The sequence below is a fragment of the Sylvia atricapilla genome, chromosome 2 (assembly GCF_009819655.1).
Source record: "Sylvia atricapilla isolate bSylAtr1 chromosome 2, bSylAtr1.pri, whole genome shotgun sequence".
Classification (NCBI taxonomy): domain Eukaryota; kingdom Metazoa; phylum Chordata; class Aves; order Passeriformes; family Sylviidae; genus Sylvia; species Sylvia atricapilla.
In genome coordinates, this window is record NC_089141.1 from 90,732,481 (window position 1) to 90,748,694 (window position 16,214).

At 46.3% G+C, this 16,214-nt stretch overlaps 1 protein-coding gene across 2 annotated transcripts in view; it reads right to left on the reverse strand.

Moving 5' to 3' along the window:
- Positions 1-7,876, reverse strand: part of ARHGEF7 (Rho guanine nucleotide exchange factor 7) — a 116,727-nt gene extending 108,851 nt beyond the window's left edge. For both annotated transcript variants that reach the window (XM_066313811.1, XM_066313810.1), the window contains exon 1: positions 7,697-7,876. In XM_066313811.1, coding sequence (XP_066169908.1) covers positions 7,697-7,861 — 165 coding nt within the window. In that variant the 5' untranslated portion in view covers positions 7,862-7,876. The remainder of the gene's footprint in view (positions 1-7,696) is intronic.
- Between the last annotated feature and the right edge of the window lie 8,338 nt (positions 7,877-16,214).

The window sequence follows — 16,214 nt, forward strand, 5'->3', positions numbered from 1 at the left end:
CTGCTTTCCCTTCCTTCCTAAAAGCTAAGAACTAATATTCCTAATTCCTGTGGTTTTGCTTATTTTCGTGCTATTTTAAAGAAAAAGAGGAAATCAGCTAGCATGCAACTGACCCCAACCCCAAGCAGCACCATCAGCCTCAGGCTGCTGAGCTCCAGGGGTGCCAGCATTAAGTGGTCCACAGGAAGATGTGTATTTCCCTGAAGTCAGTGCATAAAAAAAAGCCTAATGAAGTGCAGCTCCAGGTGTGGGCTTGAAAGGAACTGAACCAAAGCGATTCCCCTGTGGAGGAAGGCTGATGGGGAAGGATTTTGCACCCCTTGTCACGTAAACCCTGCAGTGTTTCCTGTGGAGCATCGCTGTTTTGATGCAGCGCAAGCTCAGGCTTCAGGAGTCCAATCACTCAGGGTTTGTTTACACTGGGAGAGCTCTGCTGCTAGATATGCTGGCATCGCTCCTCAGTGTGGATGTAACATATGCCAGAGAGGGAATTCCTCTGCCAGTCTAACAGTACCACTTCCTCCAGTGACATTAACAAAGCCAACAAAAGCGCTTCTCTGACAGCACAGCTGCATCAGTGGGGGGTATATGATTTTTACTGCTTTCCCCCTCCCCTCACCCCATGAAAATATTCCATAGGACTACCAAAACCCTACAGAAGGGATGGATTCTCTTCTGGGCAAGCTGCCAACATCATCCAATAGCACTCACTGCAGAGCAGGAAAATGGAGACGCGTATTGAATGCACTTAGACCCGAGCAGAGTTTCATTGGCTGAGAAGGGACAAGGGCCTCTGCCCACACGGTCTCAGTGATGTGTGATGAGGAGTGGCATGAAGGAAACCTCTTGCAGATGAAGCTAGCCACCCCTGCTCAACTTCTCACCACCATTACAGTGCTGAGGCACTGAAACAGGTTGCCCAGATAAGTCATGGATGCCTCATCCCTGGCAATGTTCAAGGCCAGGCTGGATGGGGTTTTGAGCAACCTGGTCTAGTGGAAGGTGTCTCATAGCAGGGGAGAGGGAACTAAATGATCTTTAAGGTCCTTTCCAACCCAACCATTCTATGGTTCTATGACTCTGGAGGTGCGTAATGGAAGCAACCACATCATACTGAGAGATGTGGAGAGGAAATGGCTTTGCTCTAGGCAGCAAAGTGAGGGAGAAAGCAGAAGTGTCACACTGGCTGAGGATCAGGGAGTAAAGCTTAGCCAGCCAAGGTGCAAGACACTGCTTCCATGCTGCCAGCTCACAATATTTTTGCAAGCTCTGTCATGCTTGAAATGTTTTAAGGTTCCAGCTCTTCAAATCACAGCCACTGGATAACAACTAATTAAAATTGTTATTTAAGGAAAATGTATATTGAATTCCCCTCACAGCCAGATTTTAATATTATACATGCATATTATACATAATATGTATAAATATATATGTGTGTATATATATAAATACACTTACATACATACCTAGTCCGCAAACTTCAAATTTTAAAGCCAGACTTTCAGTTTTCTAGACTGGAATTACAATCCTACACGTTTTCAGCTGAACAATGTGGTGCTGTCAGCCATTAGCATGCAATGTAACCAGAAGAGAGCGTGCTGGTGGCATCCCCACAGTTTTTCCTTTTCTCCACACAGCCACAGCATTTGGAGGACAGCTGAGTAGCTGAGTAGGGTACTCGAGGGCTAAAGAATCACTTTTTCTGTTGTCCATACTATGTACAGGCATAGAAAGAATGCATATAAAAACTGTGGAAAAGACATTAATGAGAATAAGATTGGCAGAGCTACATTATTTTTCCATGTTTTCTCACAAAAAACAATTTAATAGCCTACAGTCTCCTTAATTGCCCCCTCTTCTCAGGATCTGGCACATCCTTATTTAACTCAGTCTAGATCTTTATGCCGATTTTCAAGGAAAAAAGCAGTGCACATAGATACGAGTCCTCTGCTTCCTCAATGAGCACAGGCAGACCATATTTCTTTGGATAATATCTCAGTCACCAGAATTACAGAGCCAATACATAGACAGGAAAAGCAAGGGCATTCTCGTTCAAAGCATTCATGCACCCCTCCTCTCACAAGGCAGTAGGAGTAACATGGCCAATGACAAGTCTGTAACAGGACCAAAAAAATCCTACAAAGCTCACGGTATCACTGGCGAGAACAGCAGGTATTCAGGAAAAAGACACTCTAATGACTTTGTTTGGGACAACTTTTCCCCAGGCTCTCGGCTCCTCCTTGCAGTGCTACCACCCTGGAGCAACAGCATTCGTACACACACCGGCGTTCCCCGAGCACACAGCCACAGCAGGCACACCTGTCAGACACAGATTATTCTTGCCAGAAGCACAATAATTTCCCTGGGAGGACTGAAGAAGGTTGCTGAAGGAAGAGAGCATATCCACATTAAAATGCAGATTTCGCTTCCTGCCTCCCAGGTCTAGTCCTGTGATGACCTGCTGCTGCTGCAATACCTGCAACCACAATACCTTCCCAAGAGAGTTCAGTGAGTGAAGGCAGGACAGCCTTTGGGATCAGCCAGGCAAACCCCAACAGCCTCACCAAGGCATCAGGATGAGAACATCCTGACAGAACTTCCAAAAGGTAGGTTGCTCAGGGCCAACTAGCACCTGGAAATTTCCACCTTAGGAATAATGTCTGCACTGCTGGTGGAATGTTCTCAAGCTCTGTCTGGGCTCCACATTCAGCTCACAGCCAGCATTGCACCCTCCGCAATGACACCCTCTGCTACAAAATTTGTCACTTGCTATTAACTCTGGATCCAAAACACCTTTCCTTTCTCCTTCCTTCGCAACATGTGAAATACCACTTTTAGGTCACACCTTGTCACAACAGGAGAAAAGCATACTTAGCCCTGATATTTACGTGTGAAATCAGAGGTAAGTGAGCATAAATCTCCTTTTGCCCGAGCCGTAGGCGCACGCTCATCGCGGGGACAAGGCTGGTGACATGGCTGCCGCACGTGGCAGCCCAAACACTCTCTTTGAATACTCTCAGTGCTTGTGCTCATACACAACAATTCATTTGCCTTGCGAATCCCAAAGGGTTAATTTATTCCTAAATTACAATTCAGAATGCCTCATTTAGCCAAACACCTCTCTCATTAAGAAGAGAATCATACAGATATATGAGGTATTTGTACAAAGATCTTAATCTTTGCTGCCATCAGCCCTGGTACCTAGTCCAATTAATAACCAAATTAATGTCAACGCCAGTACCCAATCATCCACAGGGAATAGGAATGACGTTTCCTTTCAGCCACGCACCATGCCTCATCCAGCAAGAGAGAGAGAGCTGTATCTGTTTTCCCGGGGCCAGCCCTGTGCGGTCCGTCTCCCACCTCAGCGCCGCGGGAGCAGCAAGAGGAAGCGGCTGTGTTTTGGATCAGCCTCCCACGCGCAGCAGAGCAGCTTCTGGGCTGTTCAATCCTACGCGCAGTGCCACGGCTGCGGATGGGCCATTCCGCGGAGGCGGAGAGACCCAGCCGCGCACCCTGCGCGCCCCCCGTGCCCTGGCTCCAAAGCACCGCAACAGCTGCTCTGTGCCCTCCAGGAGCCCCTGCCTGGGGGGGAGCACCACGGGGTGTCAAATGGCTGCTGCATCGCCTTCCCCGATGCAACTTCCCTATTTTCCCCAACAAGAACAAAGCTGTCCTCAAAACGACGCTTTCCGTCGAACAGCTGACCAAAAATAAAAGTACAAATAAAACTTAATGGAGCGCGAAGCCTCATATGACAAGGAAAATTCCCGCTCCAATTCTGATCTCTGTTTACAGCGTTGAAAGTGGGTCAAACTGGGCTGCGATGGAGGAATCTGTTTGGAAAATGATCTCTGAGAGAAAAAACATCTAAGCGGCAGACAAGTGCACTGCAATGCTTCCACGGGGATCCCTTCCCTGCCACCAAAGTAATTCAGTTTTACCACACAAGGTTGAAATCCTGTAACTTGAAATTACGGCTTTTCATTTAAATTACATAAATTCAGCAATTCCCTATCTTCTGGAGAAAATCAACTAACCATGTCTCAGCACAGACCTCCATGCTTTAAAAAACTAAGACATGGCTGGCTTTGGACAGGGGGAAGCTGTTGTCAGTTTTGTTGATTTTGCATTGGCTTTTTTTAATAATTGCCCTCACTTTTGTTCATATCCTGTGTTGAGGACAAGGTTATTGTGCAGCATTATCACACTGCCTAACCCAACTATTTTGTTTTACCCCATCATGGTCTCTTTCGAAATGCAAAGGAATGATTATGACATTAAATGGGAGCCCAAAAATAAGAAACAGTCTGTAACAACATTACTTTCCAAGGTATTTTCATTCTGACTTCCAGAAATCTAGTGAATTTAATATCTGTCCTTTCCTGTTCAAGATAGAAAATTATTGTAATGTAAACAAATTCAGCCAAAACTTCCTGGCAAGAAGCTCTGTAGGTTGGTCTGTGCAATGCTGGCATACAAATACACAGCAATCTAAAGAAAGACTATACTAATCAGCCTTGAAACCCAGTAATTTGTTTTATCGACTTATGAAAATTTTGTTCTTTGACCTTCATGTGCTTGATTCCTTTTATGGTCGCACCATCGTTATTTATTAAAAATCTCCTACTAATTATTCTCAGGGTACCCAGAGGCTTTAAAAAGCACAAAATGCCAAAAATATGCATTACTACATTCCTGCATATATTGAATCCTCTTTCTAATCTGTTTTTGAAAGAAAGAAATACATTTATAGCATTTTCTAGAAAACATCTTTAAAAGCACCCCAAGCTGATAAACATTCCTTCATATTTATAATCTGCATTTTTTAATGTTCTCTTTGGTTTTAGTTACTATTTTTTATTTACAGAAAAATGAGCTCTGTGAGTCTTCAAAGTGTCTGCTAATGTCAGATATTTATAGAAAGTTATGATCTCAAAGGATTTTAAGAACTGAATCAGTCTACATCCATGGGACAAACCTTGTATCCTTTAGACTTCAAAAATGTCCAGTTTCAACTGGAGACTTTTAGGACAAATAAGGGATAAAAAGGCTCATATTTTAAATGCACTCAGTATAAAAAAAAAATAAAGTAACAAACAGTAGTAGCCAAAAAGACTTATGGAAAAAATATCACAGCACAGGAAACAATGCAAATTTTATATCTGTTTACTAACAAACAAAGAAAAAGAATAAAGCAACACGGAAACAGCTCAGACATAACGTAGATGAGAACGTGAAAGAGGTATGGGGTAGAAATTCTGAGTCTACAGAATATTTACAAAGTTAGATGGAAAAATGAGTTTGTGAGTCTCTCAGACACATCTATGAATTAGAAAGCATTTTGTGCATGGCCCATGGAAATAAGTACAGTTACCCTCACAAAACCAAAGATCCCCCTAAAAAAAAATTCAAAAGGGCTACTTCTCCCCAGACTTACAACTAAGTCAGAGCCAGAGGAGACACACGGGGTCAGCTGGGACGTCCAGGGCAGCTGCCTGTCCCAGCACCCTGCTCGATGCGGGGCAAGCTCGGGGAGGTGGGAGGCTGCGAGGCGCCAGCGTTCCTCCCGCCCTGGCTGCCGTCCCAGCCTGCACACCACCCGCTGCAAACCCCGTGCTGCTGCACCACGAGGTCCACGATACGTCTCACTGACAGCTCCTTGCACGCACGGCTGGTGTCCTTGTTGGCTGTGGGGAGCTGTGCACCTCTGCAAATCCTCCTCTGTATAGGAGTGCTGTGAAGGGACCCCCGCCCGAACATGAGAGGTGTTTGCTCCTAGGAGATGAGAAGGGAACCTTTCATTCAGTAACTGAGATGTCCCCAACTATACTGTAACAGAAAAGCACGGTAAGTTGGGAAACACTCTTTCAACACTTATTTCTGTTATGCTTTTTTGTTTATTTTGTTTTTCAGTAGAGCCTCTTCCCCAGACTGAGTGCAGGACCCCCATTTCACTAGGCTTGACATCTACACAAAGGGGAAAGATCTCTTCTGCCCTAAAGCTCAGAAGCCAAAGTCCAAGAGGTGCTCAGGGAGCAGCAGTGTGGGTCAGGCTGCCAAAACCCTCCACGGGCTTGGTGCCACCAGGCAAAAGAGCCTGGGGACAAGGAGGCATGGGCAAAGCCTGTCAGAGCCAGTGAATAGTTAGGTGGAGGAGTCCCACGTGCCCCACATCACATATGTCACCCTGGATGGCAGAACAGGACATTTACCTGCTCTGGAGCCCCACTTTGCATCACAGTGCACTAGAGAACAATTTTCACCTCATGTACCACCTCCACAAAGCTGCAGTCCCTTGGGAGCAGGGACATCCTCCTCAGCTCTATTGCCTGAACAGCCACTTAGGAGGAAGTGGCAGCAGGGAAAGTTGCAGCAGCAGTGGCAGGGCCTCAGCTGTCCCAGCTAGCCCCACTGGCCACCATGGTGGTCCCTGACTTACCCACGCTCCCACAGCCAGTGACACACTGTGCCCGCTCTCATCACTTCCATCACCCACCAACAGCACTGCGGGCTCCTGGGGGGTTTCCATATCCCCATACCACCTCCTAATATACCTGTGAATTTGGGAGGCAGGAATAATCTACTACATCTGCAGAATGGAACTCCAGTCCAGAGCTAAGACCTCCACGCCACAGTACAAAACAAAACAGTAACAACACCGGTGGGTGGCAAACTGAAGAACCAAAGGGGGACGGTCCAGCCCAGTGTCCTGCTGAGCTCGAAGCACTGGTTTCAACTTCGTGGGTCTGAGAAGGACTTGAAACAGAGCCACAAAAGGTAACAAAAGCCCACTGTCAGCAGGCTCCAACAACTGGAGTGCCCTGCCAACCGCAAAAGGTGAAAAATACGATGTTATTTTCAAGCAAGGAGTCATCCCATCAGCACAGCAGATGACCTTCATCAATCTCCTCTTCACCACCTTGGACTGACACACAAGGAAAGTTTTTTGTCAATACGTGGATCTCTGCGTGCACTACGTTACTGAACATCAGGTGAGACAACAGTACTGTCCCAAGTTCTGAGGCACAACCAAACCCCTCTTCTTCTAGCTAAGCTACGACGGGAATTAAGTACGCACAAAGAACACATAAAAGTTACCTGACAGAGTACATTTTCTTCAAACACAATGAAGACTAGAGCTGTAGCGCGTTTTTTCAGCACCCCCCAAAAAAGGATGAGATTTTTTTCCACAGGCTACCGAACGGCAAAGGACCCACATAATGCTAAAACAGCCTTCAAGAAAACGAAGCATCAAACGCTAAAATGTCCTTCAGAGGCGGGAAGGGATAAGCTGAATCACCTCCCAAGCGAGGTGAGGCACCGGCTGTTCCAGCAGTTGCGTAGATAAGTTTGCAGCCGGCTCGTGGCACTCAAGAAAGGGTCCATAGTCCACCCCCCAAAATTAATGCATCTCCTGCGCACAGCCCGGACGCCGCTTTGGGGAGCGGAGCGATTGTAAAACACTTGCAGAACAGCGGCCCCTCAGGGGGGAACCCCTCCAGCCCGGCTGCCGCTCCCCGCTCTCCCCCGGCCCCCCGACGGGGACGGGCCCCCGCTCCGCCCCCCTCGCCTCCGGCCGCCCTCCCCGGGCCCGGGGGTCCCCTCTCCGGCGCGGGGGGCGGCGCGGGCGGGGCCGGGGGCGGCGGGCCCGGCCGCACAAAGGGCGGCGGGGCGGGGGGCGCCGGGCACTTACTTTGTCTATGGTGCCCGGGAGCAGGCGGTCGAGCAGGCGGCACAGCACCACGCCGTCCTTCAGGGAGGACTGAAGGAAGCCCTCGGGGTCGGAGATGGTCTTTTTGGGCGACTCCAGCACGCCCAGGGCGATCAGCCACGTAACGGTCTGCTCCGCCGAATTCATGGCGATGGCGGCGGCGGGCGGGGGTCGCGGCGCCCCGCGCCTCGCGTGGGTTTTGTGTCTCCCCCGGCGGGGGCTTCAGGCGGAGGCCGGCGGCGCCGCCCCCATGTGAATGCAGATGACGACGCCCCGGCCCCGCCGCTACAGACACATGCAGCTGCAGTGCCGCCTCCTCCCCGCCCCCCCGCCGCCGCCGCCGCCGCCGCCGCCGCCGCCCCATGACATCACTGGCAGCGGCGGCGGGCGGGGGCCGCGCGCCCGCGGAGACCCGCGCACCGCTCCGCGCCCGCTGCGCGCACCGAGGGCCGGCCGCCGGGCGCCCCCTGCCGGCCATCCGGCGCCTCCGCGGGCGCGCAGCGGGGCGGGAGCGGGAGCCGCCGGGCGCCGCCGGCCGCGGGGAAAAGTTGCGGGATCCCCCGGGCCCTCGTTTCCTCCTCGGACGGCGCCGTCGCGCAGGGAAACGAACCCCCACGAGCCTTCGGCGCCAGGCTCGGGGAGACTGGTTTCGGACCGTCTACCTCTGGGAGCGCCGGCAGCGGGTTCCGGCCCGAGCGGCCGAATGACCGCGATCTCTTGCCTTTGCCCGTCGCTCCCGTGCGAGAGGAAACCCGTTCGGGAGCCTCGGCCCAGCGGCCGCGCCGCGGGCTCGCCCCGGTGCGCGCCATCCCCGCCGTGCGCCTGCCGGGATGCTCCATCCCGGGAGCGCCTCCCGCCAGCTTCCACCCCGATGGTCTGCGGCACCGCCTGGGAAGCCAACGTAAATAAATACTCAGAAGGACTGTGCTGAAACAGAGCCTTCCTGTGCCTTTTATTCTGACAAAAACCATTCCTCAAGGCTTTGCACGGACAGGACGCTATGAGCGATCAGTGTTTTTTTGCTAGGAGCTGGCTGGTGTGGGCTCCCAGGGTTCCTCTGTTGCCATCAGCCTCCCTGATGCAGCACAGACGCCAGGAGAGGCGATACCACCACAGCCCCTGCTCTCCCTTCTCGCCCCACCTGACCCCCTCGAGGGGAAAAACGCCTTCAAGATAGAGGTAAAGGGAAAAATGCCAACCCAAACTCATCTCTGCTGTTCTGTTTCCAGCCTGGCGTACTGCATCCTCCACCACCACAGTCCCTGAGCAGCAGCCCTGCTTCTGACCCAGAATGTCCTCGCAAACCACTGGCCAGGCCAGCGAGACAGAAGTGCATTTTGATTTGAGACAAGATAATCTAATTTCAACACTCAATCTCTTTCTAACCCCTATTAGGTACAGATTTTCTTGAATTCTGACATTTCAGGTAGATATCTCTTCCAAAACTTGTTTTTCCTTTTGCCCTTGTTTTGGTGAGAGCAGCAGACTGGCCTCTGCCAGTATTAATGCCCATCCAGATTCAAGCAGGATGGGATAAACAAGTATAATGACCACAGCGGTCAGAAGGCATTTATTACCTCAACATCCCTAGCAGGGGTTCCCCAGTAGCTTCCCCAGCAAGGTAAGCAGCAAGTGGGGACATCCCTGGCACTGGCCCATGGTAGGAAACAATGGGCATGAGTTTATGAAGCTTTTCATGTGAGAGATGTGATGAGTACATGAACGAGGTGAAAAATTCATGGCTGATTATGGTAGAGAGCATGACATGTGGAAAAACCCAACTAAAGGCAACGGAAGTAACAACATATTACAACACAGAATAGTGATCTTAACAATGCATAAAGTTTCATTATAAGCAATATCTGGGTTATTACTGACAACCATCATCTATCTCCTCACCATTCTTCTGCACTTAACTGTATACTCTTTCATATTTATTTTGAGCAACAGCTTCCAATCCAATAATTTGCCAGCTATGAAGAACACAAACATGGCAATTCTTTGCCATTGGAAAGCTGCGTGGATAGATTGCCTGGAGACTTTTGAAAGAAGCTTGACATATGTCAGGAAACCATGTCCAGATCTTTAAAGAAAAAAAAAAAAAAAAAAAAGGAAGTGCCCAAAAGATTCAGGAGCATGTCACTCCCTTCCTGGCTTCCTTTCTTGTCAGACTTTCCCCTACAAGGTATACACTGCAAAGCACTTGAACCCTCTGCACAGCTCCCTTGTTTTATTCTTTTCTCCTACATGTCCCAGTACTTTATACTGCAACCTTGTAGGACAAAGAGATATGTTGCATCTGCACCGTCTGGCAAGTGAAGGCCATGCCATGGTGAGAGTTTTGAAGTAATACAAACAATGAAACATACAATTATTGCAAGTCTGCATTCCTTCTTCTTTGTTTCACAATTAAAAATATCCTGATTCTCTTATGTCCTGACTCTGGTCCCAGTGTTGCTTCTAAATCATAAATCCATGACATCTTTATTCAAGCATCCATTTTGATAATATTTAAATAATCTAAATTCTTTTTGGGGGAATCATAGAGGGATGATTTTAACCACTTTTTTCTGCAAAACATTTTAAATTTATGCAGTGCTGAAAAAGTAATTTTGGCACTGACTCTCATAAACAAAGGATATATATGAAGCATGTACGTAGGTTCAGGTAACTTCCAGGCCTTAAATCTGTTTACACAAGAAAAGAGATTCTTATATTTGGTTGGGGGTGGAGGAAGGGAGGAGGGGTCTCAGTTTAATACTATCTGGACCTCTTTTGAACAAGAAAGAAATCAATGTTCTATGAAATACATCAGGTAGCCTTGGCAGAGATCTAGTAGATATAACAGCACATAATTTTCTATAAATAAAGATTAAGGACTTGACAATTTATTTGGTCTTTTCCAAGCTTTTGTCATATTCTTAGAAGAAGTTACTAAGGAAACCAGGTAGGCACAAGGTAGAAGGTAAATTTCTGCTGTGGTTTAGCGAGTGGTTGAAAGACAAAACAGCAGGAATAAATTGCCAGTTTGCAATTTGACCAAAAAGTTACCAGTAGAGATACTTCCTCTATTCTGTGGCATGAATTAACTGAAAGTCTCCAAAAGATGCGTTTACTTCTGTGGGTTTATTCTTTTAGCCTGAGCAATTGGTTTTGGAGGAGGCAGAACTGGAGAGGAAGGAAAGAACAGGTAAAGAAAGCTACTCTTTCATCTTGGACTTTCATTTGCCATTTTCCATTCTCAGCTGTTAATACCTTGTCTCCCTGCCCCTGAGCAGCAATGAGATGCTTTGGCCAGATACACAAATCTCTGTTTTCCCTACACCAAGCCAAGGTCAGGATTTCAGTGTGGAGGTGACTAATTAATTATCAGTATGGCTTGAACAGAAATTGCCTTGACAATCTGTAATTAGCTGTATAAGGGTCATACTGGATCAATCACTGCACTGGGGTTCCCATGCTATACGTAATTATCTCTGGTTTTAGCCTAGGGAGGTTTACATCTCTCTGTAGTGAAAGCCTCACCCCAACAAAGCACACTTCTGTGTTAAACTCAGAAATGTATTTCCATGTAATTTAAACCTACCTTTCAAAACAATCTTGAGGCTTGTAGAGGAGCTAGTCTTTTGCAGTTCCTGAAACCAGCTATCACAAGTTCAATATCACCAGCTCTCTCTGCTGTTGATTGACTACCTGTCAACTGAAGGTGGCAGCTAAAACCCATACACCAAAGATTGTGTTGGTGAACTTAGGAAGGCAGATCAGTGAACTGTGGGGTGCTGGCACAAGTGTCAATGAATTAAAAAACAAACAAACAAAAAAAAAAACCTCAACAGAGAGCAAAGTATTTCATTACCTTCAAAGTTGCAAATGTATTTTAATAGGCAGATGCGAAGTTTTTTTTTGTCCTGACAGGTCTGTCAATCAAGCATAAATAAATGAGTACCATACAGAGACCAGCTAAAGTGCTTATGCAGAAACACAAACCCAGGACTCTGAGAGCAGGTGCTTGACCAAGGGTGACAGCAGCATGATGCTCCAGACTGCAGTGCTCAGCTCCAGGGCAGCATGATGGGTGCCCAGGCAGCCTTGGACCTCTCAAACAAGGATCACAGAATGCAGTGTGTTGAATACACCAATGTCCAAGCCATCTCCAAAAAGGAAAAAACAATCAAAGAAAAAAGGTGCTTTTAAACCTCTTTCTTTCATGGATGCTGCAGGCACCCGTTGCAGAATTTGAGGGAAAACAGGGATACTTAGCTTCATGAGAGCTTTTAGCTGCAAAAGAGATGACCTAGAGATCAAGTCCCTCATTTATTTCCCCTGATCACAGATCTCAAATATCTCAAGGATCTAGTGCATTTGCTCTACTGCCTCCTGTGCAAGCACCCTTAGGGCCTACTCAAAAGCTGAAATACTGTCACCAAGTCTTTACTTTAGATCAATGCAGCCTATTGACACCATGCTCTGATTGAGCTCAGAGTCCAGGCGGCTGCCAGGTCTTTGGCTATCTTAATCCTAGCAGTCAAATTTTTGTTAGCATTTGCTTGATTTGATGAGGCAATCCTGTGTTACTAGCTTTATCATAGTTGCTCGTGCAACTTTTAGCCTGGATATGATGGTGGAAATATACTGAGAATCCTCTGGCAAGTCTGCAGTAGCCCAAAATGTAGCTCTGCTTCTGCGCTCCTGAGAGCGTCAATTCAAGAGCTGCCTTTGTCTTCTAAGTGCAGTTCAGGATAATGGAATTGATCCACTACATTCTTTATACTTTCAGAAACCAGTAAGTGTCTCTGCTTTTGGCAGAGATGAATATAAAATGAAGGTCCTTGCCATGAAGGGCTTAGTCTAAATCACAGATCATGGAAGATGAAGGACAGACCTGAGAAAGGAAGAAATGAAGCAGGACAATAGGCAGCAGTGCAGTCACATTTAGGCTCTCTCCACAGGAAGAAACCTATTTTAATTGCCATTACAAAAGTTTTATTCACATTTAATAAGGTCTGAGAATGAAAAGAAGGACAAGAATTAAGCGGCGAGAAATCAAAATTACTAAAATGAATGAAAATGTTTTGAATTTAAACCAAAAAAAAAAAAAAAAAGGAGCCAAAATTCTTTGATGTTTTTAAACAAATGCATAATGAACAAACAGTGTTTTCCAAATTTTGCCCTGTATTTTGTTAGCATGAGTTGGAGTAAGTGCTTTTTTAACATTGCAGGCTGGACAGAAGCAAATCAGTGGTTCCCCTGTGGAAGGACTTGGGGGAGGGGAGTTGGCAGTGAGCTCCACCATTTCAGGCCAGACACAGAGAAAGCTGCGTCCTGCAAGCTGAAATATCAGATGCAGATCCCCAGCTGGTGGAAGTTGTCACAGCTCCCCTAAAGTGGATGAATCTATGACATTTTTAAATAGCGAACTCAACAATTTGCAAAGAGCTCTTATCACAGGCGACTGACATGACCATCCATAAAAAAGGTAAATTGAATTCCAAATTGTGTCTTATGAAGAATTTTGGGCAGAGTAAATGTGAGAGTGTTACTGAGTCATCAGTAGAAAGTCGTTTGGATTATAGCACAGAAACTTGGACACTCGTTCCCTGGAAAAACTAAATCACATGGCAATAGAGTCATTAGAAGACTGACAGTGATCTTATGGGAACTCAGCTTGTTTGCCCTGGTGAAACAAAGCCTGAGAAAGGGTACAGGAGGGCCATCTATAAATACACCAGTGGGTAAATATCACAGATAGGCATGCAGCTACTTAAGCTTTAGAACAATGCTAGCACAAGACCAAAGGCATATAAACAGGTCCTGAATAAATTTATACTGCAAATCAGAAAAATATATTTGCTTCTTCTAGCCATAAAAAATTTCAGTGCTGATAAGAAGAGCAAGGCAAATAACCCAGCTGCTTTTAGAGGGCCATATAATGTGCAGGTTAAAGTGATTCTACAGTTTGACTGCAGTAGCAGGGACTGGACATGGCCCAGGTTCTGTACCCCAGCAGACTGTGCGTTATGCCTACCAGAATCAAAGTGGGCCAAGCATTCATCATGATGGATAAGGTTTAGTGAGAGAAGTCAAATAAGCAGAACCACAGTCAAAGCCATTCTCTCACTCTGAGTGAATGCTAATGACACTTGTTCATTGCCGCTTGGAAAATACACTTAGTAAACTAGGTTAATGGAAGAAAAACCTCTTCTCTGAGATATGGGCTCACAGAGTTGGAAGCTACACATAGTGACCCTTGAATGCTTTTTTTAGAGTCCTTTTGTATTCAAATTTTTCAATCCTATAAAAGTCTGCAATAGATCTATGCATCTTTTGTTTATAAACACACAGCAATTACCAGACTGAAGTAGCATCATGCTACTCTACTGCCTGTCGTCCACTTCATCCAAAAGCTTTGGCAGCAGACAGATAGTTTTGAAGACATTTTTGAAGTGTGGCAGGGTGGAAGGGCAGCACAGGGAATGGGAGAGAGGAAGAGAACACAGGTGATAGAAGCTCTTAGTCAATGCATTGAGCAGGAGCGTTAAAATATACAGCTCTTTCATCAGTGTATTTGTGACAAGATTTCCACACTTTGCCTAGGTAAAGAGAAAGAGAATGGGATTTTGATGGGGTTGGTTAGCTGTTGAGATTTGCAAGAGGATTCTTATCCACAGCTGTATGAGTGGTCAACATACTGAATACATTTGATAAAACTGTAAAATTTGATTAGTCCCCATTCATGGGGGAAATTGCTGTTTCCCTCCAGCACAGCAAGTGTCACCATCTGTGGGTCACCCTTGCGCTTTTTTGTGTGTGGAGGTTGCACTGGCTGTCGTTGAGAGCAAGGCATGCTCAGGGAAGGGTTTTGGGACCCTGCTCCCCTGGCACCCAGCCAGAGCCCCAGCCTGGCACACAGCAGGGCTCAGCAGAACATCTACGCTCGATCAGGCTTTCAAGAGCTCTCTGGACTACTTTTGCAAGAGACCACATGAGCTGATGGAGCTGTTATTTTTAGTCCTACAGTACTATTAGTTGACTATGGCTGTTTCCTGTGCAGTAGGTGCTGAAGGGCCAATGCACTAGAAGCCTTCTAATGATCCATCAATAAATGTTACAGTCAATAAATGTTACAGTCAATAAATGTCACCATTTGCCTTACAGTTAGCATCTGCACCCTTCCAGCCCATAGTTATGTTATGTTATGTTATGTTATGTTATGTTATGTTATGTTATGTTATATTAATTTAATTTAATTTAGGTTATAGACCCATGTGTCATCACCAGTTGACTTCAGATTTTTTGTGACACTCTCAGTCAATAGTAAGATGGTCTTCTAGTGCTCCTTTTGAAAGAAGCCAAATACTAAGTCCTGATGAAGGTTTACCTAGCTTATGCGAGCCTCACCTCCCTACACTACAGGGTTTTCAGGGGTGCTGTCACCAGGTACCAAGAGGGAGGTGGAGGGCCAGTTGTGGAAGCTTCTCATACAGAATATACAGAGATGGCAACAGCTAAAATCTTGTGCTTTGCCCTGGAACCTCTGGGCACCTCTGGCTACTTTCTTTTTTGCTAGTTAAAACTACAGCCACCCAACAAAGACGGATTACGATTATTTGGCTCAGGTCTCTACCGTTTCTCTTTAAGCTCCCAGTGTTTAAGGACATTAACCTTGTGTATTTTTCCTTGGCTTTTATAGTCCTGTTGGCAGTGATTATAACTTTCAGTGTCCTTAATTTTGGCTGAATGAAAGTATGCTAAAAAGTATGCTCTGATAAATTAGTAGTCACTTAACAAGCATCTTACCCAAGTTTTCCAGAGGGCCTGAATCCTAAAGATCTACAATGTTACAAAAGCCATGGTGCACATACAGTTACCCCAGAGCTGATTAGAAAGGAGAAATAATCATCACTGACATGCTGAATTTCCTAGAGATCTCAAGCTCAGGTGAGACCACCATTTAGCAAACAAACTCTCTGTAAGGTCTTCCCTTGTAGGCCATATTCTCCCATACCATATTCTCCTTACAATCTTTCCTGTTTGACTTGGAACAGGCTACCCGGGAGTCACCATCCCTGGAAGTGTAAAAAAAAAAAGTAGTCATGGCACTTCACAATCTTAGTGGGCATGGTGATATTCCTTCCAAAGTTGGAATTTATGATCTTGGAGGTCTTTTCCAACCATAATGGTTTCATGATTCTAGGATTCCAGGTGTAATCCCACTGAAGTTTTTACCCCATATAAAAATGCCCCTTATAAGGAGAGCGTCAGGCTTTCATTACTTGATGACCTTGTCTTAAATCTTATGTTTCCAACAAAGTAATGGGATATTCCTGCTTTTAAACACAGGAACTGGACTATGAAACATTCAAAGAACCCTGGGGTAAAGATTGCCTGAAATTTTTGTATCCTTTTTCTTTGTCCACATTTTCTATGCTCCCAACAGAGGGTTTCTGTATCCATGTAAAGCCTATCTTGAAGACAGCTCTGCAGCCATTGCTGCCACGTG